The sequence below is a fragment of the Cavia porcellus genome, unplaced genomic scaffold, assembly GCF_034190915.1.
Source record: "Cavia porcellus strain 051 isolate PalLab524CR breed Dunkin Hartley unplaced genomic scaffold, mCavPor4.1 scaffold_32, whole genome shotgun sequence".
In the NCBI taxonomy this organism is placed as follows: Eukaryota; Metazoa; Chordata; class Mammalia; order Rodentia; family Caviidae; genus Cavia; species Cavia porcellus.
The window spans coordinates 36746726-36767465 of record NW_026947515.1 but is presented as its reverse complement, the minus strand read 5'-3'; the positions used below and the strand labels follow the sequence as shown (position 1 = coordinate 36767465).

Genomic DNA, 20740 nt, shown 5'->3' with positions numbered 1-20740 from the left:
AAGAGAGATTCTATATTATGCAGCTAGGACCTGCGTAAGCTGTGAATAAACTTCTCTAACTCAGAGCTAAATTCTTTTCAGTAAGCCAAGAAATTCAAATTTCACTAGCGAAAATAGACCCTTTGAAAAGATCATTTAAGCGGGGTGTGGTGTGAATGTCTGTAATCCCAGCACTTGGGAGGCTGAGGCAAGAGGATTGCCCCAAGTTTGAGGCCAGCCTGAGCTATACTGAGTTCAAAACAAGCCGAGTGAGCCAGGGATTTAGCTTAGTGGCACAGCACCTACCTGGCAAGCATGAGTTCCTGAGTTCAATTCCCAGGACTTCTCAAAAAAAAAAAAGCAGGAAAAAAAAAAAAAAAAAAAAAAGCAGAATCAGCCTAGACTGTGTAGCAAGACTTTGTCTCAAATAAAACAAACAAACAAAAAAAAATCATTTGAAGCTGACAAGTTAGCTATTAGTGAGACTGTGGCTTAAATTATATGATAACCAGGCATGGTACTGCATATCTGTAATCCCAGTATTTGTGAGGCTGAGGCAGGAGGACTGAGAGTTTGAGGTCAGCCTAGACTTCCTACGAAGACCTTGTACCAACCCCCACCCCAGGAAAAAAAAGTCATTTGATGCCACACATGGTGGTGCACTCCTGTAATCCCAGCACTCAGGAGGCTGAGGAAGGGGATCGCTGTGAGTTCCAGGCCAGCCTGGACTACACAGTGAGTTCAGGGCCTGCCTGAATTACATAGCAGAGTAAACCCTCGTTGTAGTCTGGGTTTGCAAGGAAAATGATTTAATACTGGATGTATAATTTATAAAACTATTTTATAATAGTCATCCAAAGAGTCAAATACAAAAAAAGTGGGGGCTGGGGATTTAGCTCAGCAGCATAAGTGCCTGCCTTGCAAGCAGGCAGTCGTGAGTTCGATGCCTGGTACCGGTAAAAAGTAAAAAGACAAAAAAAAAAAAAAAAAAAAAAAGTGCAGGAGATCTGTCCACACACTAAAGACCCAAAGAATCCACTGATCCCATGGCAATGACCTGCATGAGTTCAGGTGAAGACCTACAGCCCTTGACAATGTCCCCCACAAGTCCAACTGGAGCCCAAAGCCCACAATGACCCATGTAAGTCTGTTTCGTGGATCTGCACTGGGAAGGCCCAAAGGGCAGCGGTGGAAGCTAAAAAGTCTGTGCCCAGAGGATGAAGGATCTGTGCAGTGAGCCGAGGGATTTGCTCTGGAGCCAGGAAGTGATGATCAAAGTATGGACCAGAGTCTCCCCAAAAAGGAATGCAAGCCATCCTCAGTGACAGCCAAGGTCCTGAGCTCCTCTGACAATTACAGCCAGCCTGCCATGCTTCTCCAGATTGAACAGCACAGCATCGTGCCCTCTGGAGCCACGAAATGATGGTCACGGTAAGGACCAGAGCTCTCCCAAAGTGAACCACAGCCATTTTCAGCAACAACAAGGTCCTGAGCTCCTCTGGCAATGAGAACAGCAAAGTTCCCATCAGGAGAGAAGCCTGAAAATCTCCCCAGGAGAACCCACCTGAACAGGAGAACCAACCACTCCTTCCTCTCCAGTTGGCCTTTTTATGTTGTTGGCAACAAACTCAGGTGAGCCCTCCTCACCCAGCCGCCGCACTGACTCAGTTCAGCTGGGCGTTGCAAGTTGACTACCAGGTGTCAGTCCCCCTAAACAGTCTACCACCGTCCATCCCAGAACGGAGTCCCGTGGTCTTCAAGGCTGCGTGTCATCCGGCCTTCTACCCTCCCCATCACTAACGCCTTCCCAGCCTCACTGGTCGCCTTTGACCCACTGAACACACTGGTCACAAGCGCTTTGACTTAACTGTTCCTCTGCCTGAAATGCTGTTCACCTGGAGACCTTCATCGCTCAATCCTGCACCTCCTTCAGGTTTTTGATCAACTCTTCAGTATATTTTCTTAGCTGGCCCTCTTTAAACTGCAAAACCAGCAGGGCATGGTGGCATACATCTTAGTCTGTTAGGGTGGTTGAGGCAGGAGAATCTCCTAAGTCTAGGAGTTCAAGGCCACTGTGGGCAACATAGTAACACTTCATTAAAAAAGGGTGTGTGAGGGGAAACAAAAATAAAAACAAAGCAAAATGCAACAAAAACAGCAAAGCCAAACTGGAGGAGTAGGTCAGTGGTAGTATGCTTGCTTAGCATATAGAAGGCCTTGGATTTAATCCTAAACACTGAAGAAAAAAAAACATTGTATGCTACCTACCACTCCGTTTTCCTCATTTTTTTTTTTTTTTTTTTTTTTGTCTTTTTCTTTTTTATTGGTACTGGAGATTGAACTCACAGACTGCCTGCTTGCAAGGCAGGCGCTTATGCCGCTGAGCTAAATCCCCAGCCCCTGTTGTTTTGTTTTTTGAGACAGGGTCTCACTATGTAGCTCAGGCTGGTCTCAAACTTGAAAGGATCCTCCTGCCTCAGCCTCTAGAGTGCTGGGATTACAGGTGTGCACCACCACACCTGGCTGTTCATCCTGTTCTGTTGTCATAGCATAGCACTTACTACTCTGACTTTCCCTCTGTCCTTCCTATTGACTGTTCACTAGCAAGGATGTTGTTGCCAAGGAGGTTGGAATTGTGTCTTTAAAAAATAAAACAAAAGCTGTTCCATATTCCCATCACCTCAAATGCTGTCTGGCATGTGATAGGTACTCACTAACCCTTGGTTGGATTTGTTTTTGTTTTTTTTTTTTGGTACTGGGGATTGAACTCATGACTTAGCATTTGCCAAGCAGACACTTAGGCCACTGAGCTAAGCCCCTAGCCTCTCCTTGGTTGGATTCTTGAATGTTTCTGTTTTACTGGAAGCTGGCCAAGGTTTGAGCCAGATAGAGTTTGGGTCTGGAGCAGATGATGAATAAAATTGTGGAAGGAGATAAGCAAACCAGGAGAGGTGCTGGGGCTATTCCAAAGTAACACAGACACAAGAGCAGGAGGTCCCTAAATCTCTCTCTCTCTCAACTCTTGCTAAGTCAAACAACTTTGATCCTCTTGCCTAAGCCTTCCAGGGTGCTGAGATTCCCAGACATGCATCGCCATGTCCACTTGCATCTGCATGGCTACTAGAAAGACATCTGAGGCCATCGGAGACTCCTTGCCCTCACATCTCACCCCCAACAAAATTCCATATTATTGTCTATGTTGTATTTTTTTTGTGTGTGCTGGGATTGAACTCACGACCTCGGACTTGCCGCTGAGCTAAAGCCCCAGCTGTGTCTATGGATTTTTGAAGTGGGTTAACTCTGCACCACTGCGACCACAGCCATCCTCTCCAGCAGACTCCTGCTGCCAACCCAACCTGAGAACCTCAGTTGTTCAAAATCTGCGGACCTCCCGGACTCCTCTCGAGGCAGCTTTTGCTGACCAAGCGTCCTCCTCTGGCCTCCTGAGCCTCCCTTCACGCACATGCATCACTGGTGGCTGGGAGCCTGCCACCCACGTGGCTGGGGGAAGCTAAGGGACGCACTGTAATTCTGAGGTGCCTGCGTAGGTCACCACGGCGTCAGGGAGCGAAGACTGCGAGGTCGTCCCGGAGAGGTAGAAAGGGAGCCAGGAGTCAGCCCGGGAAGCCAATGGGTGAGTGTGAAGGATGTTCCGCTGCGTCAGCGAGGCCCAAAGCGCCCTTGGGAGGAGGAGCCCAGGAACCGGTGCAGTTGGTTCGCAGCGGAGCAGGACTGCGGCCTGCTTCCAGCTAGGGGCGCCCTGGCACGGGTCGGAGAGCGGGGTTTGGCGAGCCGCGCGGCCCAGGAGCTCGGGGATTCTGCAGTCGGAGCCGAGGGAGCGAGGACCGCGGCGGCACCGAGAGGCGCCAGGTCCTAGGTCCGCGGACCGAGGGGAGCGGCGTCCTCTGCGCAGGCGCGCCGCCCTCCGGGGGAGGGGCCTATGGTGTAGGGGCGGGGCCAGGCCTGGTCCCGCCTCCGCGAGCGCCTGGGCGTCCAGGAGAGCTTGGCCCCCGGGCTATTCTGGGGGCTGCAGGTGAGCCGGGGCTTATGGACGTCGAGGAGACCTCCCTCGAGGTCGCGCGGTCTGGCTGGCCGCGGGGCCATCTGCACTGTCGTCTGCCTGCGGCCGCCTCCGCACACAATGGGAGAACAAAGGGAGGGGGCGGTTCTGGGCCCCGGAGGGAATCCAGGGTCCCAGGTACCCCGCCCCGCCCGCTGACACTTTCGGTTTCTCCCGAGTCTTAGGCGCCGCCCTAGAGACCCTGGGCTGGCGCCGGGCGCTGCTGGCTCTCCGCGTTTGCCTGTCCGTCTTTGTGTCTGTCTGTGTCTGTCTGGCCGTCTCCGAGCTTGCCTCACCTCCAGCACTAAGGCGCCTGGCACCGACACCCCACCACGCCAGCACCTCTCCCTCTCTGATGGCAGGTAAGCGGACGCTGGGCCGGGGGCTCCGTTATCCCCCCACGGACTCGGGTGCTGGGTGTGGAGCACATCCTCTAGGAATGTGCTCCGACTGGCTGGCTGCTCGGGCCCTCCCTTCCTCCTGGGAGCCACCGCCCTGCACCCCTGCCCCATCCTCCTCGCCTTCCACACGTTTCCTGCGGGGTCTTTCGGCCCTTGGGCTAAGGAATAATGGGATGAGGCCGCAGGTACCTTTCTGATTTGCCCCTGCCCCTTCCCGACAGGTTACCTACCCCCCAAAGGCTATGCCCCTTCACCCCCACCTCCCTACCCTGTGACCACCGGATACGCGGAGCCTGCGCAGCATCCTGGGCCGGGGCAGCCTTCCGTGCCCGCCCAAGTGCCTCCCCCTGCACCTGGCTTCGCTGTCTTCCCTTCGCCGGGCCCTGCGGTCCCTGTGGTCCCCGTGGCCCCCGTGGCCCCCGGGCCTTCTGTCCCCTTCTTGCCACTGCCAGGGGTGCCTTCTGGTCTCGAATTTCTGGCGCAGGTGAGTGGCAGGGAGGGTGTGGGGAGAGGACCTGGGAGTCCAGTTGGCCAGATGATCAGCACTACCCCTGTCCTCCTCAGATTGATCAGATCTTGATTCATCAGAAGACTGAGCCAGTGGAAAGTAAGTTGCAGGACTCCTTCCCTTGCACGGAATTAGGCAGGGCTTATTACCACAGCAGCCCTGGAGACTTCTGGGTGGGCACCTAAGCCACTGTGTGTCACCCCGACAGCGTTCCTAGGCTGGGAGACCTGCAACCGCTATGAACTGCGCTCAGGGGCTGGGCAGCCTCTGGGTCAGGCGGCTGAGGAGAGCAACTGCTGTGCCCGCCTGTGCTGTGGCTCCCAAAGGCCGCTTCGTGTCCGCATGGCAGACCCTGGGGACCGGGAGGTGCTGCGCCTGATTCGTCCACTCCACTGTGGCTGCCTCTGCTGCCCCTGTGGCCTTCAGGAGGTGGGCAGTGAGCTCTGGGGCTGCAAAGAGGCTACAGCGCTAGGTGGGGGCAAGCAGGTGGACCTTGATGGGGCAGGGCTAGGAGAGCGGTGTGGCTCCTAGTGCTAGTGGGCAGGCAAGGATGGCGGGTTTAGTGAGGGGCTGGGTAGACAAAAGGCTTGGATGCCGGATAGTGCCAGGACCAGTGAGCACATGGGTCAGGGTGCATGGGCTCAGCAGTGACCCTCTGCCTCCCCCTCCAGATGGAAGTACAGTCTCCACCAGGCACCACCATTGGTCACGTGCTCCAGACCTGGCATCCCTTCCTCCCTAAGTTCTCTATCCAGGATGCTGATAGACAGACTGTCCTGCGAGTGGTGGGACCTTGCTGGACCTGTGGCTGTGGCACAGATACCAACTTTGAGGTACTGGGATTAAAGGGGAGATTCCTGAAATCTTTATAAGCTAACATGGCAGTTTCCCTCAGGCAGAATGGCTTGACTAAAGTCAAGATTCTGAGGTCATCAATCCAAATGCATTTGACTCCTACCACAATTCCAGTTTTCCTCTAGTCAGAAATGGGATGGCTAGCTGGGTGTGGTGACTCAGGCCTGTAATCCCAGCACTCGGGAGGCTGAGGCAGGAGGATTGTTGCGAGTTCGAGACCAGCCTGGGCTACAAAGTGAGCTCATGGCCAGCCTGAACTGCACAGTGAGACCCTGTATCAAAAAGAAAAAAAGGAAAGAAAAGAAAAGAAATGGGATGGCTTTGTAGTCTTACAAAAGCATAGCAAAAAAGATTTCATCTTCGGAACCAGTGTCGATGGTTACCTATAGCACTGGGTTGGGTTGGAGGTAACTGAAGTCCAGGTGATACCTTCTTATCACCAGTGGATCCTGGAGAACTAAGTGATGCTCTCGGGTTAGGCCAGGCCTGAGAAATACTTTAATTTCTAAAGACAGAGGTATTTCATAGACCCCCAGGTTCTTTAAGGGATAATTTCCTGTGCAGATAAGAAAGAAACAACAGTATTATCCAGGAGATGTTGTAAGACTTCCAACAAGGTATTTCACCTCAGGGTACTTTTAAAAAGTGAGTCACGTGGTAGTACCAGGGAGGCTCTGTGATGGGCACCAGTGGGGAGGAGGTAGTTGTGTGATGTCTATGTGGATATGTGGGTTCTGAGAGGGCCAGTGACCCTTTTACACAATTATGAATGGTCTGTGGTAGAATTTTGGTGCGGCTGAAAAGAAAGAATTATGAAATATAAATGACCTTTTTTTTTTTTTTTTTTTTTTTTTTTTTTTTGTATTTTTACCGGTACCAGGGATTGAACTCACAACCACAGGCTTGCAAGGCAGGCGCTTATGCTGCTAAGCTAAATCCCCAGCCCCAAAAGACCTCTGTTTTAAGAATGTGGGGAGAGATCCCCTGACCCTCCCGGGTCTGGCATTGTCTCCTTGGGACACGTGGTGTGGGGGCATACCTGTAGCTCAGGTTTGGGGTGGAGCCTAAGGGGCATTAGTGATGCACAGGTAGCCCATTGGTATTCATTTCGCGCCACAAGTAAATTCCTAGGGGCGGGGGAGATAGAGCTCCAGCTAGAGCCCCCTGGTTCCGCCTCCCAGCCTCCTCCCAGATACAGTGTCCAGCCTAGGGCAAGATTCTGTGCTGATGCTACACCCTCAGGACCGCGGCGCTGGCTGGGACAGGCCCTGCTCAGCCTGGGGCAGGGCTGCAGGAAGTGCCCCCTGCTTTAGGACAGTGGAGGAAGGGGATGGACAGGATATAGAAGGAAATCGCTCTGGGCCTAGTCACCAGATCCTGAGCATAAAAAAGGACCAGGAAGTAATTAGGAGTTACTGCCCACATCAGCAGAGCCTATTGCTGGGCTCCGAGAGGTTGGTCCTTAGAGGCACTCCCTACAACCAGTAGGTTGGATGAGACCCACGTTCAGTGCTGGACAGGGCATGCCTCTACTTTGCAGACTACAGAAAAGTCATCCATGGCAGACATGGCCATCTAAGAGCTAGGATTTTGTCAGCTTGCTTTGCTCGTCAGCCAGACTTCTCTGCAGAGTGCAGACTCTCCCGCCCGTGGGTGTCAGGGACAAACCAATAAGCAGCCCTACGCTGAGGGGATTTGACGACGTTATGCTTCCATTTCTGCTACTGCTATTCAGTTATGTCACCCATGGCCTTTGGAGAACAGATCTGAGTTTGAACCCTGATATTTGCAGTTTACTTGCATGTAATGTAGGATGTAGGGTGTCTGTCTCTCCAGCTATCACATGGAATCCGGAAGTGTTAGGATTCTTTTTTTTTTTTTTTTTTGAGACGGTCTCACTTTGCAGTTCAGGCTGGTCTTGAAGTTGCAATGATCACCTGCCTCAGCCTCCTGAGTGCTGGGATTACAGGTGTGCCCCACCATGCCTGGCTCCAGGATTCTTTTTTTTTTTTTTTTTTTGTCTTTTTCATTTTTATCGGTACCGAGGATCGAACTCACGACCGCCTGCTTGCAAGGCAGGTGCTTACGCTGCTGAGCTAAATCCCCAGCCCCAGGATTCTTATTTTTTGGTACCAGTGATCAAACACGTCCTTGGGCTCCCTGCGCTTGCCAGGCAGGTGCTTATGCCACCGAGCTAAATCCCCAGCCTGGTAGGGTTCATCTGGTGTGGACCCTGCACAGTTCAGACACGGTGACCCTGGGAGTGCGGTTGGTCCCATCCTCCCCAGTCAGAGCCTCCTTCCCTCCTGACAGGTGAAGACCAGGGACGAGTCCCGCAGCGTGGGCCGCATCAGCAAGCAGTGGGGAGGGCTGCTGCGAGAAGCCCTCACGGACGCCGACGACTTCGGCCTGCAGTTCCCTCTGGACCTGGATGTGAGGGTGAAGGCCGTGCTGCTGGGGGCCACGTTCCTCATCGTGAGTTGGCTGCCCCTGCCCCTCCCCTCTGCCACTCCCTGGCTGTCACCTGATGCCTCTTGCCAGGAAAATGTTAGGGACGGGTATGGCGGGTGAGGGTGGGCGGTGGGTGTTGTGGATCAAGACTTGGGCTGTGACGGCTGAGCCAGGCTGACCCAGCCAGATCTGTTGACAGTCGCTTCCCCTCAGGACTACATGTTCTTCGAGAAGCGAGGAGGTGCTGGGCCCTCCGCCATCACCGGTTAGAGGACGCCTCAGGGTGAAGAGACCATCCCTCCGACCAGAATTCCAGATGGTCACTTGCTCTGGCCTGGCCTCTTCTCAGAGAGAGCCCCTTTCCTCCGTGTACACTGCGGGGGACAGACGGGGTTCCTGAGTGGCTGGGGGCCCTGGAGCCCCAGCCCTGCCCTCTCCCCTCGCCCCCTTCACCCGTGGCCCCACGGAAGGGTACGTATAAGCGCCCTTTCCTGCTGCCGCCCAGTGGCCCCTTACACAAAGGCATATCGGCTTTCAACCTGCCCCTGACCTCCCCCTCCGACTCTCAGGGCCTCTGCACCAGCGAGAGGCCCTGGGAATCCAGAACTTTGGTGTGCCACAGGGTTAGCGGGAGAAGAGCACATAGCACCAAAGATGGCGGGTACACTGCCTTTCCCCTGCATCAGCTTGGCCAACGAGTTCAGCCTTAGACTATGGCACCTTGGGGGAGCCCCACTCCCCACTAACAGCTGCAGAGGCTGGGCCCTCGTGCCAACCCTCCCTCCCCCTGGGCCCTGCCCACGGCTGGTGCTTGCTGCAGCTTCCTGTGCCTTAACCACCCCCGCCTTCCCTTGCACTAGGAAGGAGGCTGCATCTTTGTACGTTGTATTCACATAAAGTTTGTAACTTTTTGAACATTGGAAGATGTATGTAATGGGAGAGGGTAAAGAATCATGGGAAAACACAAAGGGAACTTTGAGAGCTGGGCTGGGGTTGCCCCATCTCATAATCCATGTTACGAGGATCAAATGTCCTTCAGTCCAAGAGGCTGATAATTTCACCATCTGTGGCAGCCCTGGCTTACACCAAGGCAGTTTGGGCCACGTATCCCAAGTCGATACGGCTGCTTCCAACATCTAAGATGGCTGCCCCACAAAGTCCGGTGAGGTAGCAATGGCAGCCCAGGATGGCTGTTCCATGGTCCAGTGTAACCACCTCATCAGTGACCGCAGTGGGCAGAAGCTGCCTCTTGATAAGCTACACTGCAACTACTTTCCTTCAGGTTTTCTTCGTTGATAATGCAATGACAGAGTGGATTAGCTCCTTCTTGTCCCAGCAAAAGGTTCTTCGGCCCTCAGAGACAGGGGACAGGGTAGGGAGGAGACTGATCGGTGCCCAAGCCTGGGCTTCCCTGAGCACTTCCTGACCTTCCATAGCAAATGGAATCTCCTTAGGTGGGAAGGTCTCACCTTAACCCTATCAAGACTTTAACTCTGATTCTGCTTGTTCTTCTATGGCCCGGCCTTGAGGGGTCCCGGGGCTCCATGCTGGTGTCTGTGCCCTCGGAAAAGAGCTCAGGACTGGGCCAGGACATAGCGGCTGGCAGCTGAGAGGTCCCACTGATAATGCTCTAGGATGCGCTGGCAGTCAGCCCTGGACCGGCTGCTCAGGTGGAAGAGCTGTTCTACCTGCGGAGGCAAGGGAGGGCGTCGGGCTTCCATCGCAGGTCGCAGGGATAGGAGAAGCAGCGTGGGAGAAGGTGCTGGCTTTACCTTGAGGTTTCGGATGGCAGCAACAACATCTCCGCCTGCGGCTCTTAGTGCCGCCTGGCATTCCTGGTGGGTGACACCATGCACACTCCCCTCCACCTGCAGGGCACAAAGCCTCCTCAGGCCCTTGCCGCATCTCAAGGCCTTTCTGCACACTTGGCCAGTGGGGAGCCCTCACTCACCTCTCTTATCCTCCTCTGCCATTCCGTGTCGGGGAAGGGGCCTCCAGAGGGGACAGTGGCTTTACTGGCTCCAGATGTGTTAATACTGCGGTGATTATGGAGGGCTTCTCTTTTGGGCCTGGGAGGCTTCTCTCTGGGGGGCTGGCTGGGCTGGGAAGAACTGGAGGTGAAGGGTGGGCGTGGAGGCAGGCCTTGGAGTCCCAGGAGCACAGCCCTGGTACGTCGAAGTTCGGGGGGACTTGATCCACCCCCTGTGGGGCGAGGGCCCAGGGACAGAACTGATTCCAGACTCTTGGAAATACCTGTCCAGATGAGAAAAGAAACAACTTCAAAGAAGACGCTGGTCCCAGGTCACACTTTTTCCTGCTTTCTATCTTTATCTGTGATGCGCTAGATGGTTTCATGAGAATTTCCAGCCAGCACTGTCCTTGGGGTGGTCCGTGTGTTAAATGGGACAATCGGGCAGGTGTAGAAATGGGCATCAGAACTTCGGTAGCACCAGGAGTGGTGGTGGGAAGCTGGGGCGAGAGGATCACTGTGAGTTCGAGGCCAGCCTGAGCTACACAGTGAGTTCAAGGCTACTGTTCATTCCATAGAGAGACCCTGTCTCAAAAGGAGAAGGAAAACAGGAAAAGGCGTGTGTCGCTCGCCCCGAGTGGTAGGAGTGCCACACGCCTGTGATCCCAACTACTCAGGAAACTGAGGCAGGAGGACTGCAAGTTCAAGGCAACGTAATGAGCCTGTCTCAAAAATCAAATGAAAGACTGGGATGCAGTTCACTGATAGAGCACCCCCGGGTTTGGTCCCTAGCACCGATTGATGTCGCAAACTCAGCCAGCGTGGGAGGATGCGATCCACTGGGGAAAGCTGTACATCTCTAAGGTCTTCAAATACAGCAGGATGCCTGCAGGCAGGGCTGGAGGAAGGGGGTCATTCACGCAGGGCTGTGGATTCAAGACAGCGGCCCGGGCGGCTGTCACTGCCCCTGCAGCCTGGTACCCACCTTTCGTCCTCTGCAGGGGCACCTTCCTTCTCTGGCCCTGTGCTGGAGGTAGGTCCCGGGGCTTTTCCTTCTCTCTGTGGAGCGAATGGTCTGGTTCAGACCCCTCCCCTCACACACGCATCAGTGTTCCCTCCCGATGAAACTGGGGCTCCGGGATGTGCTGAGGCCCACCGGGAAGCTGCTGCTGAGAGGCGGTTCCAGTCGCCCCCTCCCCATCCTATCCTCTATCCTCCATCCTGTCTTCTAGAGAAGTCGGCCAACTTGGACCGTCTCCTCGCCCCAGCTCCGTCCTCAGCCCTTACAGTGCCTCACCTGTCTGTATTCCCCTGGCCTCGCTCTCCCCTTCCAGGGGAGCCTCTGTGGACTGGACGGGTAGCCGAGGAGCCCCCCGAGTCTGCAAGCGTCACTGCCGAGGCTGGGAAGCTGCCCACTTTTAAGGTGCGGCCGTTCTGTCCCTTCCAGATGGTAGAGTCAGGGCTGTGGGAAGAGGACTGGTGAAGGGGGTGAGGGCCAGGGAGAATGCAGCTGGCCCGGGCCCATTCAGCTCCCCAAGCTGTGTGCCTTGTGGCTGCATCTGCCTGGAGGAAGGGAAGTGTTTTTCTTCCCTACACAAAAGGGCTCTATGGGCCCGGCAGGGCTCTAGAAGGGAGGCCAGCCCTGGAGCTAGAGCTCAGAGGGGAGGGGAGAACACTGAAGACTAGCCTTCAAGGACTTGGGGAGAGGTGAGAGGGGTTCCGGAATCAAGAAAGCTTGGGAAAGTGGGCTCCCCTGTAGAAGTTTGGGGGGCATGAGGCTGGTACCTGCCCTCAATGATGGTGATGGAGTCGCCAGGCTCCATCTGCAAAGCTCCTGGCTCTGTGACGTCCCTCACGCAGCATCCCTCAGAAGGCCAGGCCTGTGGGGACAGGAGGAAAGGCTGGGCTTTCAAAAAGCCTGAGTCGGCAGGGTAGTATGGGATCAGGAAAGAAAGACCTTTTATGCACCTGCCAGTCAAACCCATGGCAGGTGTGTCCTGTTCTGGGCCCCAAAAGGACTGCCACTGTCTCCCAGTTGTCACCGACTGGGGAGGCCTACCTAAATTCCCTGCCAAGCTAACATAGCTCAAGGATCGAGGAACAATGCAAGAGGGCCCTCTTGCTGCCTAGGGAGACCACAGGCAGAGCTGTTACTGCTTTTCTCCGCACCGCAGCCCGAGAGCTCTGCCTCCCAAGTCCTCGGGAAGGTTTCCACGCCTCTCCAGCACCGTCTCCTTACCCCTCACCCAGATCATGTCTAGCTTGTTTCAGTCAGTGCTGGCAGGATCTCTCAAAACCATTCTTAGACCAGGACACAGTAAAATAACACGAAGTTGGCTTGTAACCCCCTGCCCGACACATGTCCACAACACCCCTGGAGAGAAGACAACTCCTTTACTCATGTGGCCATTTAGGGAAGAGCTCTTGAAGTCATGCTGACCAGTGCTTAAGTCAATTCTTGTACTTACTTGGTGGTTTTAGGTAAGTTACTGAACAGTGCCTCAACTGTTCCATCCACTAAATGGGAGAATAAGTGCTTCATGACGTGGATGAGAGCACTAAATGAACAAACAGGCATAAACACGCCTGCAAAGCACCAGTCCACAGTATGAGACTACTCGTGTGCTGTGTGGGAGCCATGGTTCCTGACGCCCCAGAACCTTCCATGATGCAGACCTGCTCTCCTCCGCAGCCCCATTTCTTCCATTTCCCCTCCCACGCAGAACTTCTCTCTTTGCCTGTCCCACACCCTCCGGGACCTACCGCACTCTCCTTTGGGCGCAGGCACACACAGGCTTTCAGCCTGCAGCAAAGTAGCCCATGCCTGCCTTCCCAGGAACCTGAGCTCCTGAAGGTAGGGAATGAATCTTTTTTTCAGAGCGGGTCCCGAGCCTAGCACAGCTGTCTGCACATCATAGTCTTTTGCATGGAACCCCGGGGCATAAGGGAATGGAGGGGAGAGGTGCACTACGTGCGTCTGGGGGAGGAGCTGGGGTCCCCACCTCCTGGAGCAGCTCCTCCAGGTAGGAAAAGTTAGGCCTGTCCGAAGGATGGGGGGCCCAGCACCGCAAGGCGACAGAGTAGAGGGCCCTGGAGCAGAGCGGAGGCCTGGGCAGCCGGGCTCGGTCCTTCTCCAGCAGCTGCAGGATGAGGTAGGGCGGGACTCCGGCCCAGGGCTCCTCGCCCCCCGAGAACATCTCCCACAGCGTCACCCCGAACATCCACACGTCGGAGGCCGAGGAGAAGGCTCCCTGGCGCAGGCTCTCTGGGGCACACCTGCGGAAGGGGGTGCTGAAGGGGACTGCCCTCCGGAGCGCCCACCCCCAAGCCCACCCAGGCGGCGCCCTCACCAGGCGTACGGGATGGGGCGGGGCCCGCCCATGACGTAGTGGCCGCGAGCGCCGCCCAGCGGCCGCACCAGCCCAAAGTCGGCCACCTTGATGGTGCTGGGCGACATCAGCAGCAGGTTTCGCGTCGCGAGGTCCCGGTGCACTAGCCCGCGGGCCCCCAGGTACGCCATGGCCCCTGCCAGCTGCCGAAGAAAGAGGCAGAGCAGAGGCACGGGTAGCGAGGGCGTCGGGGCCGGGGCCGTCAGCCGTGCGTGCAGCGAGCCCAGTGGCGCCAGCTCCATCACCTGCAGAGGCACAGACCCGCCATGTGCGCTGCCGCCCTGCGGCACCCTGCTGCCCGCCACACACCAGGCCTGGGGCTGTCTGGGGACCGGCGCTCGGTGGGCTCACCATCTGCAGAGGCTGGCCCAGTACCAGGCCGTGCAGACGCAGCACATGCGGGTGCTCCAGCTTCATCATGATGGACACCTCCCGCAGGAAGTCTCCCAGCTCTGTGCCTACGGGGCCTTCCGGACCCACTCGGAGGGACTTGACAGCCACCGGGACCTGGCGATCGGAAGAAGCATCATTAGGCACCCTGGGGCCGGCCTTATAAAGGCCAGACACAGAGGACACAACGAATGCAGGGGGCAGCTGTGCCAGGACCCCCGGATACTCACGCTCTGGCCGTTAGGCAGCGTCCACAGTCCCCGATGTACTACGCCAAAGCAGCCTGAGCCCAGCAGCTCCCTTCTGCACACAGCACCCTCTGGGATCAGACACTTGAGTCCCCTCTCGGGCTCAGGGAGGCTTGCAGGGCTGTCTGAGGGTGGGGTGGTCTCCTTTTGCTCAGGGGCAAAACCCCCAAGGATCTGAAGGAGGAGTGGGAACTCAGGCACCTCCTGCACCCTCCTGCTGTTTAGCTCACCCCACTCCCAGGCCCTAAAGAGGCCATTTAAACTCTTCAGACATCACCATCACTACCACGTACCTTATAGACCCAATTCTTGGACTTGACCCCTGATCGGTGCCTCTTGAGAGCTTCAGTCAATCTGCGCTGGGCTGGGAGGGGCCAGAATCAGAGACTGGGGCATGGGTGGGGTGGACACGGTTTACAGAGATTTATCAGCGAGAGGACTGTGGTGTGAGGGAATGGGCTGGCAACTGACAGGCTGGGAAGGAGTCACCAGGGCCTCGGGGCAAGGGTTCCTCACCAGGTCGGCCCATGCCGATGCTGTCCAGGTCTTCAGGCCGTACAAAGTTGAAATGCTCTGGCCGAGTGACATTAAGTTCTTCAAGGATGGGTCGATAAAACTGGGCCAGTTGGATGTTCCGGAGCAGCTGTAGTAGCCATAGGGAGCTGGCCTCAGGGGACAGGTCTGGAGAAGGACCCATAACCACGATGGCGGTCTGCTTCAGATGTAAGGCCTAGGATAGGACCTAAGACACTCAGACACCAGAGATGGGGTCTCCAGTGCCACTATTCACCCATCAGAAACAGGCCCAGGGGAAGGAACACATCAGAGACACAGGAACCCTGACACATCAGAGACACAGGCAAATCCCGAGTAAGATGCTCCTCAGCCCCAAGGCTGCAGATACTGTACCCCCCCACCATCCCCTCACCAGAAGCCTGCCCCTCTCATACCTGAGGTTTTAGAACACTGCCTGCACTGGCGAGAGAACCCAGGTGTGCCACAGTCCATGCTCCAGAGAGACAATGGCATGCTGCCCTGTACCCTCAGGACACCCACATACACTGTGCCTTCAGAACTGAGATAAACTGTTACACGTGCTCATTTGTATATACCTCAGACCTCTCTCCTCCTCTTACATGAGACATTTTTGCTTCCCGCACACCCTGGAGATGCCCAGGTACGCTAACCATACCACACCTCACAGATGCGGGTATGGGCCAAGGATATAGCTCAGCAGACACAAGTGCCTGCCTGGCAAGTGCAAGGTTGTGAGTTTGATCCCCAATACCAAAAATAAAAGCTCAAAGATGTGGGTACACACACACAAAGGTACACTGGCTCCCCCGTACCACTACAAATCCACAGGGTTACTGCCAAATGTGCCTGAGACATTCACAGCTACCCTCCCAAGTCAGAGACGTTCCAGTGTGGTGTCACAACTCTAGGACTACTGCCACGCTCACTGTCACACATATACACTTGAACAAGGCAGTTCACTCCCTCCACACGCCGGAGACACCTGGATAAACACACAGCTCACGAGCCATCCACGCATAGTGCCCATACACACCTAAGTTACGTAGCCGTGCTGGCCCTCACCCCAGCGATGCTCCGGTCATGCCCTTTTAATCAGCCAAGTTACCCCAAAGTCACCGAGGCTGCCACAGGCAGCTTTTGCACACCTGCCTGACTCAGCCTGGCACACCTGTGGCCCTCAGTCTAATTCCACTTCAAGGCTTCTCCACCGGCCTTTATGTAAATAAACTCTAGAGCTAGGCACTCCTGGTACGGCTGCCTGCACTACACCTGGGCCCCTCACGCCCCAACTTCAGTTACAGGAGAAGGAAGCTAAGACCCCAGGCCAGGCCCACTTGGCAGCCCCGAGGCTGGGTCCACTTGGCCAGCCGCAGAGGAGCTGGCCCTGGAGGAACTCCCAGTGCCCGAAAGACCCGGTCAGGTGGGGAGAGCAAAGCACAGAAGAAGCAGAAGAACCCAGACCTCGCCGAAGACCCAAGGTGGGGAGCGGAGGCACCCCTCGGACAGCCCCCCGGGCAGATGCTCTGCCGGCCCCTCTGCGGCCCCTGCTAGTGGGTGCAGCCCTCACCTGGAGAAGACGGAAGTGGCGCTGTGGCACTGCCCAGGCTGCCAGCGCTAAATCCCGAGAAGGGCGGGACGGGGGTGGGTCCTGGCTGCTGGCCAGGGACAGCAGGAACCGCGCTCCCAAGTCCTGGCCATGCAAAATGAGAGAGGCCAGGGGCGCTGGCTGCTCTTTCTTTCGGTAGCTTAGCTCGGCCCCTGGACCACAAGAAAGCCACCTGCCCTGCTTCCCTCTCCCCTCCTGTCCAGCCTCTCCAGCTGGACTTCCTCCTCTGGGTCCAGGGCTTTCTCCCCAGCGCGTTCTTTCTCACTATCAGGACGCACCCTGCGTGAGTAAGGCCTGATGGAGACACCCTGCCCAGACCTGGGAACTAGGCGGAAAAGGACACAGCGCGGGCCTGCCTGCATGGAGATTGCGCCTCACACCCTCACTGGGGAGCAGGGGCCCAGGGATGGAGATGTCGGTGCCTGTGGCCTGCTGTGGGTGGGCACGGCTCCCGCCCCCATCTCTGGCGGGGAAAGCCCTTCTTGCACTTGGTAAACAGCAGTATGTTACACCATACTCGATGGGACAGTGTTTTTTGCTTTTGTTTTCTTTCAGGAATCGAACTCACGACCTTGTGCTTGCCCAGGCAGGCTCTGTGCCTGCTGAGTCACATCTCGCCCCTCGGTGGGAAAGTGTTTGTACCGCAGTTCCACAGAATGGTCTTCTGGCCAGCTCTCTTGCCTCCAGCCAGCCCAGCGCTGGCACACTGTGAATTCCGCAGGGTAGGGGCAGGGCCCGTCTTATTTATCACTGTGTTCTAATTGTCTAATTGACAGTAAAGCACAGTGTAGGGTAGACACAGTACATGTTAGTTGTAAAGAAAAGTTCTCAGGCCGGGGATTTAGCTCATCGACACAAGCACCTGCCTGGCAAGCATGAGGTTGTGAGTTCGATCCCAGGACCAAAATAAAATAAATTAAAAATCTGCTCAGAGCCAGTGCATGTCTGTAACGCCAGACTGTGAGAGACTGAGGTGGGAGGATTACAATTTTGAGCCCAGTCCGGGCAACTTAGTAACGCAGAAAGACTCTGTTTCAAAATTGAAAAATTAAAAGGGAATATAGCTCAGCAGTAGAGCCGTTGCCTAGCTGTTCATGAGGCCCTGGGTTAAAATCTCCAGTGTTACCAAAGGTAAAATCTATGAGAAGAAGCTTCAAAAGGAAAGAGAAACTGCAATGGGGTGATGGAGAAAAAAAAGGAAGGGAAAAGAAAAAAAAAATATGTATGTAAGACAGTTCAGTTAGTTTTTCTACTAATTTCTCTTAGTTTGTTGAGAAGTTTGTGCTAATGTTGTTTGGACAATTAAATGCCGGTATCATGTATTCTGAGCAACTAATTCAAAGAAAGATAATGCACAATATATTAACATTGTTACCTTCTTATTATCTTCTTATGAATTTTTATTCCCTTTAAAATAAAAAAATTAAAGTCTGCTCAGTCTAACTGCAGCTGATGATCTTTGCAGATAATCTGTCGTTATTCTCTTTTTAAATTTTTTTTTTTATTTTAGAGATAGTAAAATATAACAGAACAAGACAAAGCAAAGCCAATCGAGACAATGCAGTGAAACTGGTACAGAACTTCAGGGCAGGGTACCGGGATAACAGTAATAGGTGCCACAGTATATCTCGTTATCTTCACAATAGTCTTCCTTTCAATCAGATATAGCAAAATCAAACCAAAACCAGAATAGTATAAAACCAATCAGACCAGAATATTGAATAGAGCAAAACAATTAATCAGAATAAAGCAAAACAGTAAAAACAATATTGGCCTTCAAAGAGAAGACAGAAGGAAATCCCCCATATTTGCTATATTGCACACAGTCAGCCTCCCAAGAGGTACCCAGACCTCTGGCCCCAGCTCAGCATGACCAACCCAACAGCACCAGCGTCTAGTTGCTGTATATGTCTTGGTTGCTGTCAACTCCGGCTGTCCTCGACACCAGCCAGTTGCTAAGGGAGGGAACACGGGACATTTGATTCTCAGCCCGTGAGTGGGAGACACTGACTTATTTTCTCCCTGGGGCGCCTGGGGCTCAGTCGTGCCCCCACTTACCAGGAAGGATGGCTCCTTGCTTCTTGGTTGGTCCCCGGGTTCTGGCATAGCTGGTTCTTGAGAGACGCTGACTGGTTCCTGTCATTCTGTTTTAGTGTGTGTGTGTGCGTGTGTGTGTTTTCCTGGAGCCTTATGCATGCAAGGGCTCTGCTGCTGAGCCACATCCCATCCTTGTCACTTTTCTTACTGTGTGTCTAGATAAGTCATTTGACTTATAAGTCATCGTAAAGACTTACGCCCGGGTTACTCACAAGGCTATGATGGCCTGGATGTAAACAGAGCTAAGGTATTGCCAGTTACATAAAAATAGAATTCATATTTAGGTGTGGTGGCTCATGCCTGGAGTCCCAGCTACTCAGGACCGGCTCATTTGAAAAAGAAGGGTAGGGGTGCAGCTCAGTAACAGAGCACTTCCCCCCAGCATGTGTGAGGTCGGCTCTCGACACCACACACACACACACACACACACACACACACCCCAGTAGTGCACATTGGGTCAGTGTGGGTCACTCCTGTAATCCCAGCACTTGGGAGGCTGAGGCAGGAGGGCCACATAAAGTTCAGCTCCAGCCTGGGTGACAGAGTAAGTTAAAACCAGCCAGAACTACACAGCACTCTGTATCAAAAACAAAACAAAATGTGTGTCTGTGTTTTCACTGACATTGGGTAACTACCCAGGAGCAGGACGTTTTGGTCTTATAGCAAATATTCTTAATTTTTTTTTTTTTGTCTTTTTCCTTTTTATCGGTACCGGGGATCGAGCTCACAACTGCCTGCTTGCAAGGTAAGTGCTTATGCCGCTGAGCTAAATCTCCAGCCCATAGCAAATATTCTTAAATTTTAAAGAAACTGAAAAATTGTTTTTCTAAGTAGTTCTACTATTTCAAAGTATTGCCAGCAAAGTAAGAGAGTCCCAGGTGCTCCACATCTTCATCAACATTTTATTTTTTTGTAAAACTCACTGTGGAGCCCAAGCTGGCCTCAAACTCAGGGCAACCCGTCTGCCTCAGCCTCCTAAGTGCTGGGATGACAGGTGTGTGCCATCAGCCCTTCTCAATTTGTTTTCTGGTACTTTGTCAGGTTTTATCTATCGTATTTTCTTTTTTCTTGCTGTATTGGGAACTGAACTCGTGACCTTCACACCAGGCTGTGTCCCCAGCCCTATTTCAATTTTCTACTTTGAGAGGAGCTCCCCTAAATTACCCAAACTTGACCTCCACATACTCCACATTTTTAGAAAAAAAAAAAAAAAAAAAAAAAAAAAAAACCTCATTCAGAGTTTGTTTATGTGGTGCTAGGGATAGAATCCAGAGCCTCCTGTCTAGTATCACTGAGCTACACCCACCACTACTCCCACCACCATGTACGTGTGTGAGTGGATGTATGTGTGTGTGTGTGTGTGCGCGTGAGCGTGCACATGTGCATGTGTGTTACTGGAGATTGAATCAGGGTCTTTGCACTGAGCTACCTCCCCAGCCATAAAAAAAGAATTTTTAAATTTTGAGATAGAATCTCACTAAATCACTGTGGCCCAGGCTGGGCCTGAACTTGTGATCCTTCTGACTCAACCTTCTAGAGTGCTAGGACTACAGGGTATGCCACCATTTCCAGCTTTCTCTAGCTCTTTTAAAATTTTATTTAAAATAGGGTTTCAAGGGCTGGGGATTTAGCTTAGTGGCACAAGTGCGTATCTGGCAACTGCAAGGTTATGAGTTCAATCCCCGGTACCTAAATAAAGAATAAATAAAATAAAACAGGGTTTCAGCCGAGTGGTACACACATATAATTCCAGCACTCGGGAGGCAGAGGCAAGAGGATAGCCTCAAATTTGAGGCCAGGTGGGATACATAGTAAGTTCAAGTTCAGAATGAACTGTATACATAGCAAGATCCTGTCTCAAAAAATAGGATTTCATTAAGTGCCCAGAGCACCAAGTTCCCTCAAACTCCTGATTCTTCTGTCCCAAATTCCCAAGTAGCTGGCCTTCCAGGTATGTGCCACCGTGTCCAGCCTGTTTTGTTTTTTGGATTCCAACATGTATATCCTTGTAGATCTAAGACTGTAGTTGTTGATTTTGTGGACTCACTCGTGGTTGTACATTGTACATGATGACTCATGATGGTGAGATCATCCATTAGTGAATTTGATCCAGGACTCCCAAAGGCCTACGTTTGAGATTTTTTACTCCAGAGAGAAGTTTCATCGGTTTCCTTTGAGGAACCAGCAGTTGAAAGTGACCTGAGTGAGAGCCTGAGACTCCTTCAGGAGACCCAGATCGCGGTGAGAGTC

At 53.7% G+C, this 20740-nt stretch overlaps 2 protein-coding genes across 11 annotated transcripts; one reads left to right on the top strand and one right to left on the bottom strand.

Annotated features, from left to right (window-relative positions):
• The first annotated feature begins 3488 nt into the window (after positions 1-3488).
• Plscr3 (phospholipid scramblase 3) lies at positions 3489-9169 on the top strand. Of its 4 annotated transcripts, none has more exons than XM_013148751.3 (8): positions 3489-3613; positions 4225-4401; positions 4662-4924; positions 5005-5047; positions 5157-5377; positions 5620-5781; positions 8117-8278; positions 8468-9169. In XM_013148751.3, exons 1-8 carry the CDS (start codon positions 3610-3612, stop codon positions 8522-8524), a joined length of 1089 nt encoding a protein of 362 aa, XP_013004205.1. In that variant the 5' UTR covers positions 3489-3609; the 3' UTR covers positions 8525-9169. The 4 variants fall into 4 exon arrangements, with proteins under 4 accessions (XP_013004205.1, XP_013004204.1, XP_003466223.2 ...); XM_013148750.1 differs by having other exon boundaries at positions 3595-3613; positions 4219-4401; XM_003466175.4 differs by lacking the exon at positions 3489-3613 and adding an exon at positions 3668-4012.
• Positions 9124-19675, bottom strand: Tnk1 (tyrosine kinase non receptor 1). Of its 7 annotated transcripts, none has more exons than XM_063241922.1 (13): positions 18452-19661; positions 14767-14980; positions 14544-14614; positions 14233-14424; positions 13964-14119; positions 13583-13857; positions 13226-13499; positions 12009-12103; positions 11521-11685; positions 11209-11282; positions 10206-10507; positions 10027-10122; positions 9124-9942 (listed from the first exon to the last, which is right to left on the bottom strand). In XM_063241922.1, exons 1-13 carry the CDS (start codon positions 18497-18499, stop codon positions 9829-9831), a joined length of 2076 nt encoding a protein of 691 aa, XP_063097992.1. In that variant the 5' UTR covers positions 18500-19661; the 3' UTR covers positions 9124-9828. The 7 variants fall into 7 exon arrangements, 6 of the variants coding, with proteins under 6 accessions (XP_063097992.1, XP_063097991.1, XP_013004199.1 ...); XM_063241921.1 differs by having other exon boundaries at positions 13574-13857; positions 18452-19660; XM_013148745.3 differs by lacking the exon at positions 18452-19661 and adding an exon at positions 16355-16680 and having other exon boundaries at positions 13574-13857.
• Between the last annotated feature and the right edge of the window lie 1065 nt (positions 19676-20740).